At 42.5% G+C, this 27,151-nt stretch overlaps 5 protein-coding genes across 6 annotated transcripts in view; 1 reads left to right on the top strand and 4 right to left on the bottom strand.

Moving 5' to 3' along the window:
* Positions 1 to 10,964, bottom strand: part of unc119a1 (unc-119 lipid binding chaperone a1) — a 24,788-nt gene extending 13,824 nt beyond the window's left edge. For both annotated transcript variants that reach the window (XM_079514282.1, XM_079514283.1), the window contains exon 1: positions 10,765 to 10,964. In XM_079514282.1, the coding sequence (XP_079370408.1) occupies positions 10,765 to 10,888 (124 nt within the window). In that variant the 5' untranslated portion in view covers positions 10,889 to 10,964. The remainder of the gene's footprint in view (positions 1 to 10,764) is intronic.
* The window catches only part of abhd15a (abhydrolase domain containing 15a), a 374,815-nt gene that overhangs the window by 129,532 nt on the left and 218,132 nt on the right, over positions 1 to 27,151 (bottom strand). The window lies entirely within an intron of this gene.
* crybb1l3 (crystallin, beta B1, like 3) lies at positions 14,841 to 16,311 on the bottom strand (the record flags this gene model as incomplete). The annotated part of the gene is made up of 5 exons (XM_079514206.1): positions 14,841 to 15,009; positions 15,416 to 15,558; positions 15,727 to 15,859; positions 16,014 to 16,132; positions 16,243 to 16,311. The coding sequence occupies 5 exons, from the start codon at positions 16,309 to 16,311 to the stop codon at positions 14,841 to 14,843; spliced, it is 633 nt and encodes a 210-aa protein (XP_079370332.1).
* On the top strand, positions 21,410 to 25,002 carry cryba1a (crystallin, beta A1a). The gene is made up of 5 exons (XM_079514205.1): positions 21,410 to 21,457; positions 21,694 to 21,812; positions 22,480 to 22,621; positions 23,877 to 24,019; positions 24,537 to 25,002. Exons 1-5 carry the CDS (start codon positions 21,419 to 21,421, stop codon positions 24,682 to 24,684), a joined length of 591 nt encoding a protein of 196 aa, XP_079370331.1. The 5' UTR covers positions 21,410 to 21,418; the 3' UTR covers positions 24,685 to 25,002.
* LOC306932037 (phospholipase A and acyltransferase 3-like) lies at positions 26,258 to 26,803 on the bottom strand (the record flags this gene model as incomplete). Its single annotated transcript, XM_079513742.1, has 1 exon — positions 26,258 to 26,803. The coding sequence occupies one exon, from the start codon at positions 26,801 to 26,803 to the stop codon at positions 26,258 to 26,260; it is 546 nt and encodes a 181-aa protein (XP_079369868.1).

Here is a 27,151-nt window from a genome sequence, read left to right as displayed (position 1 = left end):
TCCCCCTATAGTACCCCCCTTCACATTCAGTTCATCAGGTGATCTTTTGTGGCCAGATGTAATAAAGAGGTGAGTCTGCAGTTCTGATTGCAATGGGAAGTGCATTCCATAGTTTAGATTGGGAGTGAGTCTTGCAGTTCTGATTGCAATGGAAAGTGCATTCCAAGTAGTTCCCCCACATGGAGAGAATTCAGCTGGAAAAATGTGAGTCGTTTCTTTTGCACTCCAGCCCAGAAAAGACATTACACGTATCAGTCGGACTGTTGGAGACTCTGTGGGGAGACATTGGCAAATCATTTTCATGTGTTCTGGAGTTGCCCTTCTGTGGTTCCATTTTGGAGAAGTGTCCACAGTGTCCTGGAAGCAGTTTTTGGGGTTGACATTCCTTTTGATTTTAAAACCATGTATCTTGCAGATCTGGGGGGACTTCAATTTGTAAAGCAGGATCAGTATCTATTGAGGGTATTGCTGGTGGCATCCAAAAAAGCCTTAACAAAAAAGTGGCTTACAAATGTAATACCAACTATAAATGAATGGATTGATTTAATCTATAGTATATTTATTATGGAGAGAATTACATTCAGCTTCAGAGGTCAAGTTGAAGTCTTCACAGATAACTGGTTTAGATGGATTGCTCATGTTTCTACCATAAGACCTGATTTTGTATAGTTTCAGTTAGACCTGTTTAACCTGTATATGCACCTGTTTGAGGTACTTATGTATTATGAATGATCATCGATCGAGAAGAGAGGCAGACATCTCCCCTTGTGTGTATTGTTCGTATATTGTCTTGTTTTGTTTTCGGTTGTATGTATTGTCAATTGTCAGTCGTTTCGTTGTCATGTATGTTTGATTAAAATTCAATAAAACGTAAATTGAAAAAAAAAAGGAAAGTGCATTCCATAGTTTAGATTGGGAGTGAGTCTTGCAGTTCTGATTGCAATGGGAAGTGCATTCCATAGTTTAGATTGGGAGTGAGTCTGCAGTTCTGATTTCAATGGGAAGTTCATTCCATATAGTTTAGATTAGGAGTGAGTCTGCAGTTCTGATTGCAATGGGAAGTGCATTCCATAGTTTAGATTGGGAGTGAGTCTGCAATTCTGATTGCAATGGGAAGTGCATTCCATAGTTTAGATTGGGAATGAGTCTGCAATTCTGATTGCAATGGGAAGTGCATTCCATAGTTTTGGAGACAGGAGTTATGAGATGGACTCTATTGGTTTTCTTCCAAATTAGTCATGAACATGTGAACCTTTACAAAATGCTATCTAGAAGAAGAAGAAGAAGAAGGAAACTAGAAAAAGTGCCCTTCTGGGCACAGGTCTCCACCAGGAGGATAGGACTGTGTGAGATGTTTGGCAAAATGTTTAGGAGTAATATAAACATGTTTGTTTGTTTTAGTTTTTTGCAACAATTTTCTTCATTTTGTTGAGGAAATGCAGAGCCACTCATAGCATCTCTGAGGATAGAATTATGGATGAGCAGGACATATCCAGCATTTTGAACGAAACGGGCCACTCCTGAAAACTTTGGAAGGCAATCTTAGCCAATCTGTGTAGAATCTGAGAAATCCAACAGACTCGTCTTGATCACATGACTACAGAGATCATGTGGACCGATTTGCGTGAGATTTGGATGAAATCTGTGCGACTAACATAAGCAATGTGTTTTGCAGAAATCGGCCTCATGGTGGCGCTATAACCGGCAGATGTGGAGGGATGCAGGGACAATGTTTTTCCATAGTGGAAATGTGCGTGTATAATTTCACAGAAATTGCACACTGTGTTTGTGATTTGTGGCATTTTGTTCGAAACGGACCAATCGTGTGAGCTTTGGAAGCCAATCTTAGCCAATCAGGATGGAAGATGGGAAATGGTGCTGCTCCGTGTTGATCACATGACTATGGAGATAGTGTATACCGAATTGTGTGATGTATGGATAAAATGTGTACGAGTAATCTACATAAATATGTTTTGCCTAAATCGGCCTCATGGTGGCGCTATAACAGGCCGTTGAGGAATATTTGGGGCAGAGGTTCGTCGTTGGCATCCAGGGAGTGTGTGTGCAAAGTTTGGCATGGATCGGGCCAACGGTGCCGGAGATTAGCTGATAACGGACGGACGGAAGGACGGACGGACGGACGGACGGAAGGAAGGACACACACACACACGGACGGAGTGCAAAACTACTCTCTCCCCATGCCTTCGGCCTGGTGGAGACAAATATACTGTAGCTTTCCTTAGTGCCTTGCAGTGTTGATGCTGAAAAGATACATTGTGCAGGCCTACTTCATGCAGTGATATGCTTGTACAATGTCAGTCTGTTGATGTTTTTAAGAGAGTGACCATGGGTCGTATTCCTTTGTCTGTCCGTTCATTTGTGTAGGATAGCTTAAAAAGTCACAGAAGGCTGATTGTGTTTCAGCCTTCTGTGCCCAAAGTGAAAGGTCAAGGTCCTCGTAAAAGTAATTAAGCCTAAAGATGAAGCTGAACAGTCTTGTAGCAGATGGAGGACAACCAAGGCAACAATAGTTAGTCTTATGTCAGACTACTGTTCATTGACTATAGTTCTGCATTCAACACTATTGTTCCATCTAAATTAGTATTGAAACTCAGAGGCCTTGATCTGGGCAGCTTCATCTGAAATTGGCTATTTTACTTTTTGACAGGCAGGCCCCAGTCTGTGTGCATAGGAGATAGATGTTCATCCACAATTCTCACCAGAACCGGCGCGCCCCAAGGCTGTTGCGCCCCCAGCCCTCCTATTGAGACACACGGGGACTACAAATATCACACCCCCAAATGAGACAGCGGCCCCACTTCTGCCCCGTTTCAACGGTGTACTGCAGCTGTCAATGCAATCCCTATGAGAGGCATCATAAAATACCCTAATTTCACTGGTCCATTACTGAGGCTGTAGCGATTTTTTTTGTGTTCTAATAAAGTTTCCCATATGTTTGATTTGTCCTTTTCAATGTAACATATTGTACCTGCCATCTGAATATACAACCCACAATGTACTATAATATACTCCATCAGAGATTCAAAAGTGCTAGCATTGTAAATCTCAAGTTAAAGGGGTCGCACAGTATATATACGTCACAGTCGCATCCCTTGAGGTTTTCAATACCCGCTGACCACTGAGCCACGGCCCAGGCCAGGAAACATATTTTTATTCAAATCAATATAGTCTTCAGTTCATTTCGGATTATTTTAAAAGTAGGCTAACTACAGTTGAATTTCAATGGACTTCTATGGGCTGGCCTGCAGTAAACCGTTCTAACGGACCAGAAGTGCGGCCGCTGTCTCATTTGGGGGGCGTGAAATTTGTAGTCCCTGTGTGTCTTTATGAGGCACAGACCGAAAAGAAAAAGAATGTGGTATTTTATCATGAACATTTGTGAGGACCAATTATATGAAGATAGGTTGAAAAGTGGTTGAAGTGGTCCTTTAACATCAATAAGACCAAAGAAATCATTGTTGACTTTAGGAAGTCCAAAGGTATCCACACCCCCCATCTCCATAAACGGGTCATCATAGGCGGCGGGTGTGTAAGGCTAGGGAAGGCTTAGCCTTCCCAAAAATGTTGCTGGGTATTTTTTAAATATATATAATATATGTGCCCAGCATTATATAGAAGGCTATTGTGTGTGTGCGTGTGTTGTCGCTGCCCCCTGGTGATCGCTGATCGGGTCATATGATTGGCTACTTGGTAGCCTTTCTATAAACCTCTTCCTTCCAGTCGCTTTGTAGCAAACAGACTAGTAGCGCGCGCTGGTTTGTTTTGGAAAACAGCAAAACGCAAAATGGATATAGCCTACGCCCTACGGTCTTTTTCAAGGCAAAGATAAAGTAATTCAGAACTAAGAAGAAGCTGTGAGTCGGCTCGGCTGTCAGCAGTCAGCAGCACCACCAGTGACCGTCTGCACGGTTCACAGTTCACACCACTGCAGCAACACTGACACGTTCAGCGGAGTGGCTGCTGTCTGTGTGCCGTCTGTGAAGAGCCATGAGCCGTGAGGGGCAGCAACACCGCCGGGTAATCTCCACACTGACTCGAGACTTGAGAAAAAGACCCATATCGGCCAAAATATCCCAAAACAATGCCCGGGGAACTTTAATTAAAAGTTAGATGCAGTGTCTATAATTGGGTCAAGGGTGTTGCTTTCGTGAGCAATGGTGTACGAGATGGGTAATAAATTGGTCAAAGTAACTCATTTTTAGACCATCTGGGGGAAATAAATAAAATAAATAAATTTGCGCGGCCTCGCTCCGCTCGGCCGCGAGAGTTGCCCCCCCCCCCTCCCCCCCACGCAATTCTAGCCTACCCAAAGGTAAAATCCACCCGCCGCCTATGCGGGTCATCTGTCGACATAGTTGACTTTAAATTCCTGGGCATACACATCACAGACACATTCACATGGCCCCTCAACACCGAGCAGCTCGTTGTTGAGGGGCCATGTGAATGTGTCTGTGATGTGTATGCCCGGTCCGAGCACATCCTTAAGAAGGCACAGCAGCGACTGTACTTTCTAAAGCGCCTTAAAAAATGTGGCTGAAATTTGGCCTTGTGAACTTTTATTGCTGTATAATTGAAAGTGTCTTAATGGTTGTATCACAGTGTGGTACGGTAACATGACTGCTCAGGACTGCAACAGGCTGCAGAGGACCAGAACAAAACAGCAGCTAAAATCATCGGCAGCACAGCATTACCTAGTTTCCACAACATCTACACCACTCGCTGTAAGAAAAAAGCACATAACATCATTAAAGACACCAGCCCATACCCTGTTCCAACTACTCCCTTCCAAAAAACGCTACCAGAGCATCAAATCACGCACCACCCGTCTCAGTAACAGTTTCTTTCCCCCAGGCAGTCAGGCTGCTGAACAGCTGGCCTTGCACTGTAATGTCACTTTACATTGCACTTCCTTTTTGTGTTGGTTTGCACTATACTTGTTGTGTTTTTGTCTTGTATACACTGGTGTATATTGTATTAAGATTGACTGAGAGTGCTCATAGCAAAATTAATTTCATTGTATTTATACACATGACAAATAAAACTGAACCTGAACCTGGACATGACCCATGGATTTCTGCTTTGAAGGAAGAGCCATAACAATGACTTTCTTTAGGAACACTCTTTTTTGAGGGGCGCTAGCCCCTCCTATATTCAGCTATTTTGTGGGGCACTAGCCCCTCCTATATTCAGCTATTTTGAGGGGCACTAGCCCCTCCTATATTCAACTATGAGTGTAGATTTTCGTCTTCACATTAAATTCCCATTGACAATGAATGGAGAATTTACGTCATATGTGGACGAGCAAATCAGTATTTATGCCTACACAAAATACAATAAGAATACACCATACACCATACAATGAATGGAGAATTTATGTCATACATGATGTATGTGTCTGAGCAAATCGACATGTTACGTCATGATGATGTACGATGATAAGAGCACCCCTCACTTCACTCGGGTGTGATTTTTTAATTGATAACTTACCTACCACATACACTGCTCAACTTAAGATAATTTTGCTCCAGCCAACTCAACATAAAGGGCAGGACATTTACATAATATGCAGCAACAGAATAAATTAATCTAACCCCCCAATGCATACCCTTAACAAACAATAACTTAATCAATGTAAAATAAAACAATAATTAATCACATCTAGTGCATTTTAACAAATACATTTTATCAATGGGAGCTAGGGACCAATTCTCTGAGGCAGGAAATATGCATTATGGTCAAAATTATGCAAATACCATCGTGTCATCTTCATTGAAAGACCAAAGCTCATGCGACTGCTTCCTCTGACATGGTTTAAATTAAACCAGCTGTGTGAAACTAATCAGTTGAGGAGGTGGCATCTGGTGAACAATGTAATTCAAAACTGTGAGTGTCCACTAGGATATCATATTGTAATACATGCGATCAGAATGGGAGGCTCTATGTGAGTGAGTGCTTCCTGTCATTTGTGTGTCTGTGTGGGGGATTTTAATGGCAAAAAGGAGGCTGGTTTTGTAGTGACGTAACACACAAAGCCAACCCAACGGTTTCTACTCTTACAGCACATAGAGGAACCTCTAGTATTCTGCATATTGTATACTGCATATGTGTATACTGTAGGTTTTAAAAGGTTAGTAAAATCCCACATCCCAAAATTAATTTAACAAAGAGTGTACAACAGAAATCCTCACACAAAGAAAACCACAGTCGATGCAAGCCCAGCGCCACAGGGGTGCAAAAGGGTGCATTGCCCCCTTAACCCTTCTTGCACCCCCATGTGAAAAGTGTCTTTTTTGAGTGGTGCAACCACTCCAAGGAACAGCAATGTCACTATGGGACTATGTGACTATGTTACTATGGGACTATGTGACTATGTTACTATGGGACTATGTTACTATTTTACTATGTTTAGAGTACCAGTAGGGGCAAAAGTGGCGCTGTTGTGCCAGAAACAGAGAGAGAGAGATAGTGCTGCACTGTTGCCTGCTAATGAGAGAGAAAGAGAGAGAGAGAGAGGGGCAGGGGAGGGGGGAGTTGCACCACTCAATTCACACATGTGTGATTTTTTTTATTTTATTTTTTAAAATTCATTTTTTAAGGCATTCAGCTGAGTGGTAAATGTATTCATTCTTGTAATGTGCCACCACTGAGTGGCAGGTGGCGTTACCGCCGTGAGATATACGACCACACACCAGTTTATTCATGTAATAATCAGTCACTCCATAAACGTTTATATAATTGTATAATCTGTCATGACTCATAAACGTGGTGTCACGGACCACAGTAACAGAGGACACAGTGCCAGAGGAGAAGATTCACTCCTTTATTTTATTTTTTGCAAAACAGCAGTGCCAGGGCTGTGCGCGTCCAAACTTATCCAATCATGACGATGGGATGTGATGGTGTCATTCAACAACGAAGGGAATAGACAATGCGTAGTCCTGCAGCTATTTATTATTTCATTCATGGTTCAGGTGTTTGTTCACTAATATATCTTTATTTATTTAATGTACAACACACAGTTGGGCTTGCAAGTTGCATGTGTGTGTGTGTGTGTGTGTGTGTGTGTGCGTGTGTGTGTGTGGGGGGGGGGGGACACATGACAGGCAGCGAAGCGAGAGGTGTTTGCTTGGAAACTCTTTTCTTAATTCTTATTGGCGTTCCATCTTCTTTCCCTATGTTGTTTGGTCTTATTCCAGTTATTCATGTCGCAAAAATGAGGGTGAGGTTTGATTTTATAGGGCGTGCCAGATTGATTTCAGCCAGGGAGCCACTGGGCGAGGTTGACCTCTACTACAGCTCACTGTACTGGTGGTCAGTGAGTTGTTATCACAGAGCTGTGATGCAGTCTCAATAAGCCAGCCTGTATCGTTCATGTGTCATATGACTTAAGTTCATTTGCTATAACCACTTCAATGCAGCAGATTTCATTTCCTTCATATAATTGCAAAGAAAAGTCAGTTAGACTGCTGGGCACTGAGGGGAACACACACACACACACACACACACACACACACACACACACACACACACACACACACACACACACACACACACACACACACACACACACACACACACCACACACACACACACACACACACACACACACACACACACACACACACACACACACAAGTGGGGTCTGGGAACCCCCAGTGGTCTTTGAGGGAGTTCACCCCATTCTATACTTTGGCTATTTAAAAATTGCTGATCTACAATCTCACAATGCATTGTGAGCTAGAGGTTCTCCTAACCCTACTTATTATGAAAGCTGTGAACAGTTTGGGAGAAAAAACAAATCTTGTCTTATGGAGGTCCCTGGCACATTTAAAATGGGGGTCAGTGGCTAAATGCTTATCAATTTGAGGGTCAAAGTGTGAGAACCCCAGATAAAGGACTAGTAATGGATCACTTATGACATTATGAGTAATGCGTGTAATATACAAGAATCTGATGATTTTTTAAATCTTTTAATTTTGTGAAGGGAAATAGAATTAGATTTTAGATTTTTATAATCATGATGTGGTTATGTTATATTCATAGTCTGCTGCACTCTGCAGCAGACTATGAAAAAGTAATCCAACGATGCTTCAATCATTATGGATATGAAGGTTAGTTCGGGATCCATTGCTATGGGTCCCCTTATTTTTGGTTCCCTACATTTGATTTTTAATTATTATTTCAAAACATTTTCAAGAAACATCCCCAAAATGCAATGCTTTTTTCAGTAACGTAATGAAGAAAGCTTGTGAGCTTGTAGATCTGCTATTTTCATTAGTTTGAGTCTCGGGAGAATGTCAAATTTCTGTTTTGGGTCACAGGCTAAAAATGGAATGGAATGGAAAATTCCCGTTTTGATCCTCGGCTCACAGGGTTAGTGTCGAAGTGTCCTTGAAACTGAACCCCAAACTGCTCCCGATGAGCAAATTGCTACCGTGCATGCTTTCCTCAGCCATCAGTGTGTAAATGGGTGAGTATAGTAAAGCGCTTTGGATAAAGCTGCTATAAAAATGCACAATTTTAGCATTCACCTTTTGTGTTGCATTTCGTCAGTGCTTATTATTAACATCTCTTTGTTATTGCTTATTGCTTATTTTTTGTAAAACCCTAATGCTGGCATTAATATAAACACAGGCCTCTTGTATAGACGGTCTAAACGTACAAGAACTCAATACAGCTAACTGCTGTAACGTGCCACATCTGCTGCCAGGAAAGAAGTGCTTCTTCTAAATTTCTCCTCTCTGCCCATGTGGCAATTCCTACCTTATCAGCACCACTGTACTGTGTCAGACTTGGCATTTGAAATAATATGGCATTTGTACGTTAACCAGCCTAGGGAATGTGAAGAGTTTAAAAAGACATATTACTGTTATAACCATGACTTACGCCTGATATATACTCCTGCTATTCAAAAATGGCAGATCTACAAGTTCACAGCATGTTGCTATGTGATGCATTATGATGTAGTAGTACCTGTATGTAGTCTGTATAGTCTGTCAAATAAAGTCATATCATTTTATTTTTTTAAAATTTGGAACAGTGATTTTCTTCCTAAATGGAATAAAACAAAATCACACTGGTGTGAAGTGAGGGGCGCTCTTATCATCATACATCATCACATTCCGGCCAATCACAATTGGTGTCCTCACTTTTCTGTCCTCACTTTTGTCTTCAATGTTTGTGTTTACATAAACCCGGAAGGATGGGCATAGGAGGGGTGTGTGCTGCTGATGCTCACACAGAGAAGGAGTCAGAGTGAATGTGGCCCATAGGCATACCCTCTCAGAATACAAATTAAACTCAAGACTTTGTTCTAAATTTAAATTATATGCCCAATGTAGATACAATATATTTGATATATCAGGGCTTGACATTAACCTTTTGAGGCAAGTACATTTCCCATTCACTTGTCCGGACACAAAACTCACTTGTCCGGAGCACGAACACACAAATACATTTTAAATCAACTAACTGTAAGTTGGTTTTGGTGAATACATTAGAGATGAATGTTCTCAGTTTACAAGTTAATGGTGCGTTCACATGGGCAGACACAACGACGCAAAGCAGCATTGTGAATTGATTTGGAGCAGAGCTCTACATGCATCATTGCGTCTTTGCAACGTCATGTCGCTGTATGGCTTCCATTGACAATGAATGGTAGACTGCATCTTTTACATTTGCTCATGTGAACGCACCATAATAGCCTGTGATCTTACATACATTTCATGTATTCCAAATACACAGCCAGTCATATCCATAATAATGTCAGACAATATTGTTGGCTCAGAAAACATGAAGTCACTTGTCCAACGGACAAGTAAAATTTTAATACACTTAGACTTGTCCGGAAAAGATGTATTAGTTGTCCCGGACAACAGGACAAGCCTTAATGTCAACTTTAAGCCCTGTGTATATATAATATATTTATATTTAAATGCCTTTCCAACAACATGCTGAGTTTATTAATTAGGTAGGATATCAGGTCACTGCAGAATGCTGTACTTCAAGCTTTATGACATAATCCAGATTATATGTCAGTGGAAAACACAGATTAGTCCATGAGTGTTTTATATTATTTTACTGCACAGAGAGAGAGGTCACCACCAACAGAAATGGACATGATGTTCGGGGGGCTGGGGGCTGAGAACTGTGTGTGTGTGTGTGTGTGTGTGTGTGTGTGTGTGTGTGTGTGTGTGTGTGTGTGTGTGTGTGTGTGTGCGTGTGCGTGTGTGCGTGTGTGTGGTAGCAGTATAGGCCTATTGTGTGATGGCAGCCATTGAGTACAGTTTTGTCCTTCACTGAAACAGGATTTATTTAAAAACCAGAGATTATACACACTGCACGTGATTCAATTCAAATCAAGTTACATATACAGGTATATTGGTATATAGGACAACTCATCTAGGCTCATCTAGGATGGAAAATTATATCTAAAAAAAAGTTGAAAGTCTGAAATGAAAACGAAATCATCATAAAACCCCAGTGTTCGTTTAACTTCAAAGAGTAGGCCTACAAATGCAGTTTTCATGGGACCATAATCTGTGTCGCTGCCAGTTTCCTCTCAACCAGAAGCAGTGTCGCTGTCCATGGTAGGCTGTGTGCAATCGAGCCTAATTGCCCAGGTAAGAGGATGGTTTGGGTGCCATGCAGTGCCACCTTGACCGTCTATCCAAGCACGGACTATAGACCAGCAAATCATAAATGTGAGGCTTTAACTGCAATTTGTGCCAGTAGTTCACTTACTTTGGGTGATCTTCTGTAGCGCAAGCACATCTTCGGACGTTATAACGGAATGTCGGCGCAATTCTTCCTCCGTTGTGACCGGGACTCCCGTGTCTGTTGAGTTGCAGCCTTTCTTTACTTTCATGACCGTTTAGGGGAGAGAGACGCGGGGGAACTGTCACCGCGGTGTCGTCGCTGTCACCAGTAAAACCAGAGGCCAATTCGTTGTTGCCGTGAGTTCCGTCCTGGCTATATTAGCCTACACACATGCAGTGTCAGAGACAGTCGTTGTGTTGTTACAAGAATAGCTCATTCTCTGTGCCTCCTCCCCCCTCACGGTCTGGTAAAGAAAAAAGCACGGTCCCTCTCCCTCCCTCACCCAAGCTCAGCGTCTCTCTCTCTCTCTCTCTCTCTCTCTCTTCTCTCTCTCTCTCTCTCTCTCTCTCTACTCAGTATTTAATTTAAACCCTTTATTTTTTGAGTCAGTTTGTATCAGTTGAGCCTGCGCTGCCGTGCAACCTCCCTTGCGTTGCGCACCCTGACCCAACTACAGATATCAATCATGATTATATCATCCATGTTTAGCATAGGCAAGCCAATATTTCTGCAAGCTAAATTACAGCAATGAAGCCCATTGAAGCGACGACTCATAGGGGTGCACTAGCTCTGGTCCATAGCCCTAATGCCCTTTGCTGCCGTTAATTTAGAGCTATGGATGATGGTGATGGATCAGAGTGCACTGATCGGACTAACTAAAAAAGGAGTATGAATCGGCCCTAATAGGCCTATACTGAAATGTAGCCTATCGTACATTTTGAATACTATCCTTTTTATAACAGTGCATTTAACCTAGGCTACCATATTAGTGAGGGAGCTTAAAGGGACATATTTTAGAGAAATGTGGACACAGCTTGCAAAACGTATAGTGATGGAGAGCATGTGGAAAAAATGTGTCACTTTTGTCAGCCTCGTCCTGGCGTCCACATTGTTTTTGCTAACCTCCCTATGGTATACAGTACGCCTATATAGACAGGGGCCAGGGCAAAATAACAACCTGATTACCGGGTGTGCCAAACTTTTCTCAGTTGTTTCTAATATGATTTTTGTTTACGTAGAATCTAATTCTGTATGTATGTATAATATGGCTGACATAGTAATATCTTTAGGGCACAAAATATTCACATTTCATCAAATATAATATGAAATGTATTTTTTATGGCTTTCGCCTTTATTTTTTTATGGAGGGATAGACAGTAGGCTGACAGGACATGGGGAGAGAGATCGGGGGGGGGGGGGGGGGTGACATGCAGTGAGGGCATGGGAGTAGGGCTAAAGGCCATCGGGATCGGGAGTCGAACCCGCGGCACACTGCCACAGCCAGACTGGATTACGAGCCAAGGTGCCTGGATCGCTGAGCCACGTACGTACGGTCACTGGAGGGACACTGGTTTGGGACACTGGCTGAGGGGTCACTGGGGGGACACTGGCTGGCGGGGACACTGGCTTCGGGGACACATTGTCCCCCAATGACCCCTCAGGCAGTGTCTCTCAGTGTCCCCCCAGTGTCCCCGCAGCCAGTGTCCCCCAGTGTCCCCCAGTGTCCCCCCAGTGACCCCACCCCCAGTGTCCCCCCAGCCAGTGTCCTCCAGTGACCCCCCCCCCCAGTGTCCCCAGCCAGTGTCCCCCCAGTGACCCCCCCCAGTGTCCCCCCAGCCAGTGTCCCCCCAGTGACCCCCAGCCAGTGCCCCCCCCCCAGTAACCCCCAGCCAGTGTCCCCCCATTGACCCCCCCAGTGTCCCCCCAGCCAGTGTCCCCCAGTGTCCCGCCAGCCAGTGACCCCCCCAGTGTCCCCCCAGAAGTTAGGCAGGCTAGAAGTTAGGCAGGCTTGCAGACAAGACAGACAGACAGACAGACAGACAGACAGACATCCAGCTAGTGTCCCCCGAGTGACCCCCCCCCCCAGTGTCCCCCCCAGTGTCCCCCTCTCATGTTATGCCTGACTGTAACCTTTACTGCATAAATGTGATTGCTTTAAGTCTGAATGTGCATGTTGTTACATTGAGATGAAGAAAAGGCCAGCACTCATTGTATGTCCTTTTGCATGATTTGTATTTACCTCTGACGGGAGTGATCAAACGTAAGCGTTTCGGCTTCCTCACCGTGATACCGCTGAGGAAGGCCATACAGGCCGAAACGCGTACGTTTGTTCACTCCCGTCAGAGGTAAATCAAAATCATGCAAAAGGACATACAATGAGTGCTGGCATTTTCTTCATCTCAATTTATATCTTCGAGCCTTGCACCTAGAAGGACTTTGTTTTAATCTGGAGTGCTGCGGGTTGTCTGCTACGGCAGTACTTTTTTCTCATGTTGTTATGCATAATAGATACTGATTGTGATTAACCACAATAAACATGCTAGAATCTTACACTGCAAAATTAGTTTACCTTAAATACACAGGCCAAGCATCTAAGCTACCTCACAAAAAATGGGTAGGCCTACCATGTTTTGTTTTTTCTCCAATCAGTTTAGGTTTTCAATTAACCAAACGTGAAAATTAGTTTATAAAATGATGCACATGCAAGTTAATATTGCACAAAGTATTGCACAGACCCATATTTAGGCAAATATCTGCTTTGATGTGTTGTTCATCTAAAGAATAATTCATACAATACATTTAAAGAATGACCTCGTTTGCATAATTGATCTTCTAATCTCACCTTAAAACTTAATTTCACATAAATATATTATATTTGATAAAATGTGAATATTTTGTGCCCTAAAGATATTACTATGTCAACCTATTGCCATATTATACATGTATTTATTATATCTTTATTTCAGCTAATGTGTCTATTATGCAAATTATCTCATTAACTATGCACGATACAAAAATGTCCCAAGCAGAATTAGATTCTACGTCAAAAATCATCCCCTTCCCTGGCTAGTGGCTACGCTCATTCTGTAGCTCCGAGCTATACAGAATGAGCGTAGGGACTGAGGGAACGTATCGGGGCTAGCCTATGCCCCACACTAGCTTTAGCCTATGCCCCACACTAGCCCATGCAAGATACAAAGAAGAAAACAAACTAGAAATGGTTTGAGGTTTTTATTTAATCTGTTTCCATTGGAAAATTGCTTTCCAGATGCCAGCATCCCTGAGAAAGTGTAAAATAATACATCTTGTTTGGACATCCCCATGAGGTGGAGTGGAGGAGCCAAAAGTTCGGCATGTCTGCAAAACACTACGCGGCACAGCCAGCTTCTTCTTCTCTTAATCACGGTCTCGTCAATTCCATTTCTGATAAGATAAATGTCCCAGTCACCTAACCTGAGTGGAGTCTTGGGAACTCTGTGATTGTGAGGACATCATCTCTTTGGAATTGTCTGAGGTGCTGTTGCTGTGACGGCCATAAGAGGACATGGGAGACACTGCCCCCTTCTGTATGAAAGTCTTACTACAGGGCATGAGCAGGGCTGAGAGCTGTCCATGGTAGTTTTGTTGTTTTTCCTTTTTCTTTCTGAAGACAGATTGGAATTCTGGTTCATTCCCTCCTGACTGCCAGTAGGCAGTAAACTATAGTGAATATAGTCACTAAATCTTTTGTGGATCACAGGAGTGGAAGGGAGATAGCTGAACAGGTGTATTGGCATCAAATTGTAATATAGCTAAGAAACACATAAGTGAGTAGATGTATAAAATCTATATATTGCAGATATGGAATTGAAACAAACTAATTAACACAAACTAAGTTTTATTTCATCTACCAATCCCCTACTATCCCCTTTCATAAATAATAAATAATAAATCATGCTATAATTCTATGAGGTCTTTAGGCAGAGAGTACTGCTATCGTTTTATCAGTTACTCAGGTTCTCTGGCAGTCTGCCACAAACAGGGCTTCTTAACCCTGTAGAATCATCATTCAAGTTGGAACCCAACACCCAAATCTACCAGTAAGAGCAATAACAATTTTCAGCAGCCATCAGCTAAGGTGGTGGCTGGCTAGTGAGGAACTTCCCAGGGATGGTTAGCACCATGGCGGCGAGTCTGAGCCTTGCTACTCTCTCCTGTTAGTCCGCACGTTGCTGGAACCTCTATGCAGTCCACTCGAAGCAGCCCCTGCGATGTGTCTGCATGTCCCTCACCCTGCGCATGGACTGGATCTGGGGGTGGTGAGCTCCCCACTCGTTCCAGTGCTTGTAAGGGCCCATCTCAAACACGTACTGGTAGCCACGGTATCCAGGGTACTGGTATCCCACCCAGCTGTGTAGGAGGGGGAAGAGAACAAGAGATGTCAACCCATAACATGACAATCGATAACTGTTCTTCCCTCTGCAGCTATTCTGCTTCACCTCATTCAGACTGATGCAGCATTCTTGAGTCGGTCGGACACACAGTTGTCCAGAACTGCTCTGGGTCAGGCTCTGCCAGTGGACCTAATAAGCCTAAGTCCCCTCACCTGTAGAATTCCCTCTGCCTCAGCTAATTGATTGCCATGGCAACGCCACACCTGCCATTTGATTAAATCAGGTAGTTACAGAACTCCTGCCTTTTTCTATACTGTTACCCTTATATCAAAACTATGAATTCCAACTGATCAATATGTTACAGCTATGTTTTGAAAACAGATGAGATCATCTCAGTGACCATAAATATGGGTAAGACTCACGTTCCACCGGTGACCTGGATGCTAGAAACACGGTCCTGGAAACCATACGACCACAGGCTGGGGATGTCCTCATCACACACCTCCATCTTGCGACCCTCAAAGTTATTACACTCAAACAGGCAGATCTTGTGGTCCTGGGGGTCCTATAGGTAAGATATTTAGAGGCTACTGTAGTTACTGCTTACCAGACAGTTTTAAATCCTTTGTTAACCCAATAGATAATGACAAGATGTTTATTGGGTTGGTGTAGCTTAGGTTTTACTGCTGTTTACTCCTTTACAAATCCCAAAGTTCAGTGCAGTTGAACTTACCATGCGGACGGGTCTGACAGACATGATACGGTCACACCTGTAGCTGTTGGACCAGGTGTCCCAGCGGGGGTACTCTCCCTTCTCCAGCATGAACATCTCACCCTGCATGTTCTGCTGCTCATAACCCACGAAGCTGGATGAGTGGACGGACGGATTATTATTATTATTATCACCACGTATAAAGTTGAATTGAAAGTCCAACTCATAACGTTTAAATGCTTCTAGATACATTAACTTGGGTGTCATTTGATCATTTCTTTTGTTGTTGACATTTTCGGGTGACTTACGGTCCGCAGTCCACTCTGATGGAGCCAATCCTGTCAAAGCCCTTCTCGCACAGGTTTTTGCACTCGCCTGTCACCTCCATCCTGCGGCCCTGGAAGTTCTCATATTCGTAGAGGTACATCTGGAAAGTGAAGACATGGCAGTGTATGTTAATATCGTGTATGCTGTGTTTCCAATATAAATTTGTTTCATGACTAAATCATCTGGGCGGGGGTGTTAGCATGGACCCACCTTGTGAGAGCGCATCCCCATACCGGCAGAGTGGCTGCCAATGCTGCCTTGAGCACCAGAGTGAGACATGATCAAATCTGGATAGAAGAGACATACATGCATACAGATTGTCAGCTTTTTAGTGATTTATTTTTAGCATTTTGGGGTAGTAATAATTAAATATTTTACTAGTAAAGTAATGTTAACCATTTCATAATCAAAATGATTTCAAAATGTTAGTAGTGAGAAGAGAATAGCGTGTCACATCACAACATGTGAGTATCTTTTTTTTTTTTTACATTTTCAATGACAATTTCAGAAAATGTTTGCCATTATGAAATGCCATGCGAATATGGATGCCAGGGTGAAAGTGGTTAAGATATATCACAAAACAATTACTCCAGCAGCACAGTATGAGTCTTGAAGAACATTTAAATCAAAACATTCTTGTGTGGGTGCCACATCTGCTAGCAGAACAAGGCTCCCCTTGTCAGACAGTCTCATTCCAGGTCTAAAATCTATTTAAGTCACACAGATAACTTTGCAATGTCCAGATAGAAGTATTATAATAACCTGATCTTTCTACCTTCTGTAATATGATAATATGACTAAACATTCCATATTTGAACAGTAATAGGTGTACCATGTATTCTCTAAAAAGAAAATAATAATAACAACTAAATTATGAACTGGAATGGTTGTATTATCTGATAATCGTTTTGTAGTCACCTTACTTATCTTTTTGTAATGATTATTCTAGGACTATTTGTCCTAGAATAATTGTTCTTTTCAGTGCAGCATACATAATTGACATGTTTGACACAAAGCATCAATCTGTCCAAACCTGCCACATTCTCTATATTGCTATGCTGAGAATAAATAAAAAGGTAGACATGCACAGCCTTGTGTGCTGCTCAAATATTTCTCCATAACATGAACCACAGAGCATATTCTACTCTGTGTTCTTGGATTGCCCATATATCCATTTCATGGTGAGAGCCAGCCAGTCCCTGGAGCTATCTCTATATTGTACATGTCATTGGAGATATTGTCCCTCAAAGTAGGATTCTCACTAAGAAACTCTAGAGAGAAGAGACTTACAGAGAGGTGCAGGTTGAGACAAACCGACGCGTGGAAAATGATGGAATCAGGCCTGGTGAGTAGGGTATATATATACATTCCCATCCGAACCATGTCTATAGGGGTGAGAGTCCCTGCTTCTCATTGGATGAACTTTTGGAAGCGGGAGGCGGGGTCAAGGGTCACACTGCTTATCTGTGGCATGCTGAGTCGGCTGCCTGTTTTGTTGTCCAGCGCCTCTGTGATGTACTGGGGACAGTCACTGTCATCAGCAGAAAGCACTCTCTCTCTCTCCCCCTCCATCTCTCTCTCTCTTTGTGTCCCTCTATCTCTCTCTCTCTCCCCTCCCTCTGTCTCTCTCTCCCTCTCCCTGTATCTCTCTCTCTCCCTATATCTCTCTCTCTTCCTCTCTCTCTCACACACACACACACACACACACACACACACACACACACACACACACACACACACGCACACACACACACAAACGCACACACGCACATACTCACGCACGCATCCACGCACACACATTCTGCTGCTTTCCTCTTGTATCGTACCCATTGACCTCTTCAGAAAGGATTTTTAATGACAATTTCACAATATCATATTCTGCTTTTCCGCATCCATTTTCCCCTTGTATCCTCTCCTTTCTCCCCTTTATGACCCTCCTATTCTCTCTTTCTATAGATCTTTGCTGTAGCCAGGCCCAAGCCTTTGAGCCCTGTGTGTGCACAATGTGCTGACCTCAGTGGAGCTACCTCTCTTTTGTGTAGATAGGCAAGTGGCAGCCGTTTTGTCCTGTTGTTGTGCAGGACCAACTATGTCTGCTATGTCCCTCACAAACGTGTGTATGTACATACACTTCTCATTCACAAGTACATGGACACAGCTGCACATCTACACACAATCACACATGTGAACACACAAATAATTGCAGGCACACATATCCTGTTTACTAGCTCATCTGTAATTATTTTTTGGATTTGGAGTTAAAGGTGGTTGAAAGTAGACATATGTGTATATACTGTATATTATATATTGAAAACCTCAAACAAACAAACAAACAAACACATACAAACAAACAAAATAAATAAGTAACAAATCAAAACATGGTTTACAGTCACACTCACCCTTGTGGCCACATGGCATCACAAAGCAATTTAGCAACTGTACATTATCTGTAGTGTACAGTACATGTGTTTTTAGTGTGCATTCAAACCTTATATATAATACGTTTGAAATTGATTCATTGAACCTTGTGTGTAGAGATTAAATGATGGTGTTGATGTGTGTCATACTGTTGTGTAATCAGATGTAATTATCTATCTATCTATCTATCTATCTATCTATCTATCTATCTATCTATCTATCTATCTATCTATCTATCTATCTATCTATCTATCTATCTATCTATCTCTCTCTCTTTTTCTATCTATCTATCTATCTATCTATCTATCTATCTATCTATCTATCTATCTATCTATCTATCTATCTATCTATCTATCTATCTATCTATCTATCTATCTTCATGTTGTGTAACCCATTTCATTATCAAAATGTTTATCATCATTTATACCTGTAGTGGGCAGTTTAAGCTAAAATGTATGTCGCCTTTTGAACATGTCCACAGAAAAATCCTCAGTGTTCATTTATCCATTTTTTTAAACTCTTAGAATGTTGGAACTAAATGGAACTAAATGGACTACATGTCCATTTTGTTCCATTTGTACACTCCCAGAGTGAAATGAACGAGTGTATACGTGTGAGTACCATGTCATTGGTGGTGTCTTTGTGTGTACAATGGCATGCATGAATGGGCATTTGTGTCTCTGTCTGTGTGTGCAGGAGTGAGCATGTGTGTGTACATACGTTGTAGTGAAAAAGTGAAAGGAACAGAGAAGAGAGGTCAGTTGAAGTAGGGGACACGTTCAGGTTGGTGACACCACGCTATGAGGCAGACACAGAATTCAGTAAGTACCAAACCATGATCATATTCCTTCATCCATATTTTTATTGATAGAGTGCAAATACAAAAACATTACAGCAGTTTCTCTGGAGGTTGTACGTTTGTAATGTCTGCAACCTTCTATTTCTCATAATGTGAGATACAGTACTGCATATCATTCCTCAAGTTTAATGTGTTTAATGATCTGTATTATGCTTTTTCCTTGCTGACATGAAGGATTGGCGAGTATGTCCCGAACTGTGCTATAATGATCCAAGCCGTTTCCTGGTGGGTTGGGCCAGGCCTTGGCCCGGGGGTTGCTCTCTGCACAGGGGCCGTTGGGAGATTCGGTACTGGGCACCGTGCCCTCTGTCCAGATCCACCATAGCAGCCTAAACCTGGTGGCTCAGTACTGAACAATGGAAGGCCCAGCAATGTGCTGACTCCTGCCTGGGTCCACAGGCCCAGTCATCTTTCAGCACCAACATGTATAAATAGGCCCATTTTCTCTGCGGTTGGGATATCATTTTTTGTGGAGCCCCTGTGAGCACTGCACAACTATTCTTCGGTGCAGGTCAGGTAAGCCCTTCATATCAATGCATTTAGCCTATTGCCGTGCTCCGAGCATTGTTAGTTAACATTTTTTGAGGCAATGTCTTCGTTCTTTCTTCTTCAGAGCCCCAGAAATGTATATAATGAGGTTGCGCATCCACAAGCATAGACATTCACACTTATACACACTCGCACACCATATACTGTACAAGTGTGCATACTCTGACACGCACAGGCGCGCACACACACGCACGCACACGCACACACATCACATGGCATACAGTATGTACACTACCCAAATGGATCCTGTATCTTTCTCCAAAAGCATAGTCGACATTTAGATCTGACATTTAGAAATGTTATCAGGCAACTATTTAGATAGGCGCGTGTGTTTTGTTGCTTGCCATGATGACATAACTGTCAGTGAACGCTTAGTTCACTAGTAAGAGACCACACCTATATACTTAAGTTTAACAGTTTCTTGAAACGTAATGAGATGAATGTGGAATGGGATGAGGAACCCAAGGTAGGGTGCCGTCGTGCAGACTCAGGGTAGGGACGTAGTCTCGGGAGCTGATGGAAATCGTTGCTCTACTCGGGGAGCAGTCGGTCGTCTCTGCTCCGTCACTGTCCCCCTGGATTCCTAGACCTAGAGAAATAGAGACGGAAAGGAGAGCGAGTATCGAGGATGAAGGAGGAGGTTGGGGTGGAGGAGGAAGGCGAACTTGAAGCAATAAATAGAACAAGTATTCCCATCTTATTGGCTGTGGTGAGTGGAGGCAGATGTAGTGGATAGTGGATATACAGGCGATTGACGGTGAGTGGCTAATGAGTGAAGGCGGGAAGTGATTGAGAACGGGGAGTGGCTAATGAGTGAAGGCGTGAGGCGATTGAGAATGGGGAGTGGCTAATGAGTGAAGGCGGGAAGTGATTGAGAACGGGGAGTGGCTAATGAGTGAAGGCGGGAAGCGATTGAGAACGGGGAGTGGCTAATGAGTGAAGGCGGGAAGTGATTGAGAACGGGGAGTGGCTAATGAGTGAAGGCGTGAGGCGATTGAGAATGGGGAGTGGCTAATGAGTGAAGGCGGGAAGCGATTGAGAACGGGAGTGGCTAATGAGTGAAGGCGGGAAGCGATTGAGAACGGGAGTGGCTAATGAGTGAAGGCGGGAAGCGATTGAGAACGGGAGTGGCTAATGAGTGAAGGCGGGAAGCGATTGAGAACGGGAGTGGCTAATGAGTGAAGGCGGGAAGCGATTGAGAACGGGAGTGGCCGTGATAAGCAGTGTGTGGTCTCCACTCCAGAACCTGCGTTGTATACAACTTCATTTCATCTTAGTTTGTTTGCTGCATATTTGCATTTTGAAAGAAAATTACAAAAGGAATCTTACCTCAGCTGTTTTAGTTCCCACAATCTTGCATCAAACCATAACACAACATATTATCTGTTTGGACTTTGCCCAGACTCTTTAATTATGACATGAATGTGTTTTAACAGATCTAGTTGTAATAGAGTGGTACTTGTATGGATGGAGCAGAGTGTTGTTCAATAGGCTGCCTGTCAACTGGTTCAGCATGACTCATTCTCTATTCTCCTCATTGCAGGTCAGATATCCAGTATAATGGCTCAGACTAATCCCATCCCGATGGGACCATGGAAGGTAAATTTGATATTAGGTCATGCTGCATTCTGCATTTCCTCAGTGTCTCCCCTCATTCAGTCAATGATGCGTGTGTGCTCACATGTCTCTCTCTGTGTGTGTGTGTGTGTGTGTGTGTGTGTGTGTGTGTGTGTGTGTGTGTGTGTGTGTGTGTGTGTGTGTGTGTGTGTGTGCGTGCGTGCGCGCTTGTGTGTACATGTTGCATGTGTCTGCTCCACATCTTGTGTATTGTTTAGATCACTGTCTATGACCAGGAGAACTTCCAAGGGAAACGTATGGAGTTCACTGCATCCTGCCAGAACATCATGGAGTGTGGCGTGGACAACATCCGCTCCCTGAAGGTGGAATGTGGAGCGTAAGTTGTGACTAAAGCCTGATTTATGCTTCAGCAACACGTCGCTCACCAACTATTTTCACCTGAAAAAAGGTCAGGACAAAAAAGCATATGGCTAAACCAGGCTTTAGAGCTCTATGTGTCATACAGGGCGAAATAACAAATCACTCTCTTTTTCAGTACAGTGCATAGAAAAAGCTTTACAGAATGGCTCAACAATTTAGGTCACAGATGGTTTTATCCTCCAGAGCCTGATTTAATTTGTGTAAATGTGTAAATATAATGTTTAAATAATTATATATTTGTGCTTTGTTGTTCTCATGCATTCATCATGTACATGCATTGTACAAATTACACAAACATTCACAATCACACACACATTCTTGGCCAGAAGCTTCTGATTTCGATCAGACGTCAAATCTGTGTGGGGGAAACACTCACCCCTCCCTCACCATTGTGCTCCTAAATATGTAAACCTACGTTGGCTAACAAAGGTTAAACAATTTCAACCTGGCATCCTTATTTTTGACATGCCATTATAGAATCTTTTCATTTCATAGATTTTTCTTTTCATTCAAAACAACAAAAATAACTGATCTCCACTATTTAGACTAGATCCCTTATTGTTCCACCATCCAGCTCATGCTCTGTATGTGTTGTGTATGTGTATGTGTTTTTGTGCATATAGCTGGGCAGGGTACGAGCACTCCAGCTTCTGTGGACAGCAGTTTGTGTTGGAGAGAGGAGAGTACCCTCGCTGGGAGTCATGGAGCGGCAGCAATGCCTATCACATTGAGAGGTTGATGTCCTTCCGCCCAATCTGCTCTGCTGTGAGTCTCTGTCCTACCCTACACCTGTAAAATCATCAATGTTAAAGCTGCAATTTGTAACCCTAGACACCATCGCAAGTGCCTTAGCTATAATGGAAAGCCTGTTTGACCTCCATGCAACGGTTACCTCCCGTCAGCCAGTAGTGTAACCACAGGATATAAAATGTCTCAATAGAAGAGCAGGTAGACCAACTATCGCCGTTGTGTTCGTTATATTGTTACTCTACCACAGGGGTGGGCAACTTTGACGATGGAGAGGGCCACTATATTTCCACACTCACTTCAGAGGGCCACATTGCATATTACTGTCGTAGCAAAAATAGCCGATCTACAAGCTCAAAATGCGTCGCAGTGTGACACGTTTTGAGCTTGTAGAGCAGCTATTTTAGCTATTATTTGAATTGAAATCCTGAATAATTTTTAGCTATTTTTCAATTGGAATTCTGAAAAGTAACATTTCTATTTAATTTCAAATGCATTTAGTTAGTTATGTTAACTTTATGAACTAAATACAAATTGTTTCTGATATTCTGATATTAAGCTGTGGGACGCATTAAGTGACCGTGGGGGCCGCATGTGGCCCCCAGGCCGCCAGTTGCCCATGTATGCTCTACCATACAGAGGGGTCAAAACACTAAAAAGATTAGGGATTGCGGCTTCAATTTAACTCTGAGGGTTAGACTATACTCATTTATGCTTAGAGTTACAAAATGGATAAAGGGCTTTACTGTGCACATTCATTTTGACTCAAGGAATAATACATTTACTCTTTGCAGAGCATCAAAGCATCACAAACCTACAAATAAAACAGCAGAACAATTAGAGACTTTATCACTCCTGACTGTGCTACCTGAACACAATTCAAGCCCCTGCCAGTCATGTGTATATAGATACAGTATATAGAATTATATGTAAGTGTGATCAAAGCGAGACTGCGGATTAGGAAGTCACTAACCAAAAACGTAGTTTTCATGTTTCATGACTGTTGTAGAATAATAATATGTGTCAATTTTAGGAACACCTCAAGAAGGCTTGCAACAAGAATGCTTGGTTTGTAATGTGCAAAGTGTCTTTGTTTCAAGACATTTAACCTAGCCAGGTCCCATTGTAATTTACAATATAAATGTAAATATATTTACAATTTGTAAATAACTGTAGTAACATACAATTTCTCTATTGTGGATTTAATTCACATCAACAGTGTAATAACTGACATTGTTCATGTTTCTTCCACTGTCTGTGTCTGTCCAAACAGAACCATAAGGAGTCCAAGATAGTGGTGTTTGAGAAGGAGAACTTCATCGGACGCCAGTGGGAGATGAATGACGATTACCCCTCTCTGCAGGCTATGGGTTGGGCCAACAATGAGATTGGCTCCATGCAGACCCAGAGTGGATCGTGAGTCTCAGCACTACCTTCTGTCAATACAGTGATTTGTGTCATGCTTTACTTTCTTTAGATCAGTGGCTGTCAAACCTTTTCATGTCAAGGACCCCAACATAAATGTATTTGTCCTCGGCTTTCCCCATAACTGTGCTCTCCATGTTGTATCCAACATGAATTAGTTGCCTGCTTTAATACAAATAAATACAAGTAGATGAGCCATCAAGAGGATAATCAATTATATCAATTATCCAATTATATGTCTGAATTTGTTTAGATGATATGGAGGGCCTTGCCTCTGTTTGCCTGAATATGCTAATCTCCTAAAATAAGACCACTGTCAACAATTAGTCTGAATGGTCTGAGGGAGGCACCCATTGACCACAACAACTCTGTGACATGTCTTTATCCTGCTATTATGTTAATCTACTCCCAAAACATGCATGTTGACTTGAGTCAACAATCAAATCAGAATAACAATGAAAGTGACAATCATTTTCTCTTGTGTCCCTCCATTCTTCTCCTCATCCAGCTGGGTGTGCTACCAGTACCCAGGTTACCGTGGTTACCAGTACATACTGGAAAGTGATCGCCATGGAGGAGAGTACAAACACTACAGGGAGTGGGGCTCCCATGCTCAGACCTTCCAGGTGCAGTCACTGCGCAGAATCCAGCAATGAGACCCACACACTGCACCCTCCTTTCCTCTTTCTCTCTCTTCACCTCTTTCAACTCTTCCCTCCTTCTACCCCATCATTCCAAGCTTTGGCCAGCTCTGTCAGATGCACGGCTGAGGCTCCTGGTGTTCCACCATAAAGATGTTTACAGCACTTTTGTTTAGATCTATTAAGAAAAGTAAGGCCGCTGCCGGCTCTGCCCCATAGTGGAGAGACCATGCAGCGGTAGAGCCTCAGGTGGGGCCCTGTTACCAGCACTAGATGGCAGTAACATGTGTTGTCTGTGTTGACAAGTGATGTGCAGGGCAGGCCACTCTCCACTCACCGGGATCAATAAAGACAGAATGGGCAACATGAAATAAAAACGAGACAAAGTGTCTGATAATAATCCGTTTGGAGTCAAGTGTCATTTCTTGGATGGTGGATTGTGTTTTCATTTGCTCTTTCTTGCAGATTCCATGTCACCACGGACTGACAGTTGTGATGATATAAATAGGGGTAAAATGGGTCACAGCTAGGGGTAAGGCCTAAGGGCGACTAAACTAAACCCCATTACAATTCAGAGTAATCATATACAGAGCGGACCTAAAACTATATATGACTGCTTGTTAATGGTTTTTGATACTATGAGGTTTGACTGATTCATTGATTGATTGACTGACTGATACTTTAATAGCTTGCAAAAAAAAGAACAAAAAGTGCTTTCAGACCAGTACAATGTTAAAAGGATTGAACCCAAGAAAGCACTATGGCTTGTTTGTTTCCATCTGGGTCCTGTAGGCTAAAGATGATTACATTTTTGAGGGGTGCTAGTCGCTCGCTAGCCCCTCTTATGTCCAGCTTTGAGGGTTTGTGTAAACACTAAACACAAACATTGTCTTTCTTAACACAAACATTGAAAGCCTTTGACAATGAATGGCCAGCTTTGAGGGTTTGTGTAAACACAAACCTTGTCCTAACACAAACATTGAATGCCATTTACAATGAATGGCCAGCTTTGAGTGTCAAACATTGAATGCCCTTGACAATGAATGGCCAGTTTTTAGTGCAAACACTAACATTGTGTAAACACAAACATTGAAGACGAAGGTGAGGACGCAAATTGGGATGAGAGGATGTATGATGATGTATGATGATAAGAGCGCTCCTCACGTCACACGGGTGTGATGTTTCTGATTTCATTCCAGTCTTTGAGGTTTGGCATTTTACTATGTTCCAAAGTGGAACACAGGAATTTCCTTTTTGAGCTACAAGGTAAAAGTCTCACTGTTTAATTTAACAATTTGTAACTCAGAGAGAGTATGTAAGCAAATGAGTTTACAAATACACTCAGTGACTCAGAGTTAAACTTTATTACACTTTATTAAAGAGTCATATGGGTGAATATATAGGGTAGGCTGCAGGTATAAACCAATACAAAAAAGAAAAAAAAATATTGGGGAACAATTAAACTTTGAAGAAGGGGGTTTAGCAAAAAAAGGTAAAAAAAGGTAAAAAATAAAAAAATAAAAGTAAAAAAGAAAATCTGCACAAATTTCATTCTATAAATCAATCAGGTTATTTGAGTTCACTCAAATTAGGTTGCATATTGTTTTTTGCATTTGCGTGTCTTTTCTTTGGTCTCAAATCCAAAGAGGGCAGCTGCCAGAGCCACAAGGCCTAGTCCTAGGCCCATAGTGGCGACACCTGATAACATGACAAAACCCCTTGCCCTTCGCACCTGCCAAGATTCAGCCTTGCCATAGCGCATCTCAGTAACAAAGTGCTCACAATTCCAACTGAAGACACAGTAGGTATACTCCTTACCCACCAGTGCACAGGCATCTTTGACAATGACATGCACTGCTTGCGGCTTATACTTATCATCCAGGCAATTGTTTATTCGCCACTTGTTGGTCCCCACCACGTCGCAGAGCTTTTCTTTCTTTACCACAGCCTTGTCACAGAAAACAGACATCACACTGTTGATCCCTGCTCCCGGAACCTCAGAGGGGGGTGACAAGTGGACAACATAGCCATCACCAATGTACAAAGCCCAGTGTTGATAGGTTCCACGGAATATTTCAATCAGGTCCCCAAGCTCTGGCTTCCCGTCATACAGCTTTGGGGCCTTGGCTCTCATTTGTCTTCCAGACTAGTAGATCATCATCTCTTATCTCTGTTCAGGCAATTACAATCACGTATAAATCAATAGAGACATATATGAACCACCAGGTTATGGTCACCTCCTTTTAAGTACTGAAGTTATGACGACAAAGATATGAAGTCAGAGCTACGCCCATAAAGACATTTTCCCATTCATAAACCACATAAGAATTGTGTTATTAAAAGACAAAAAAAGAGAAGGCCCAGGAATCTTACTTTACTTTAGGGCCGCAATGGAAACAAGTCCCAATGACTTTTCTGTTAGCCTTTTATCTATAATGATCTTACTGTACCACATGCTGTGCATTTCTGACTAATAAAGTAG

Source organism: Electrona antarctica, assembly GCF_951216825.1.
Source record: "Electrona antarctica genome assembly, chromosome: 11".
Lineage (NCBI taxonomy): Eukaryota > Metazoa > Chordata > Actinopteri > Myctophiformes > Myctophidae > Electrona > Electrona antarctica.
The sequence above is the reverse complement of the archived record's forward strand: the minus strand, read 5'-3'. Positions and strand labels throughout refer to the sequence as shown.

Coding starts and splice junctions, on each gene's coding strand:
- cryba1a (XM_079514205.1), top strand. CDS start 21,419: ATGGCTCAGACTAATCCCATCCCGATGGGACCATGGAAG. Junction 21,458..21,693: donor TCCCGATGGGACCATGGAAG/GTAAATTTGATA, acceptor TGTATTGTTTAG/ATCACTGTCTATGACCAGGA. Junction 24,020..24,536: donor ATGCAGACCCAGAGTGGATC/GTGAGTCTCAGC, acceptor CTCCTCATCCAG/CTGGGTGTGCTACCAGTACC.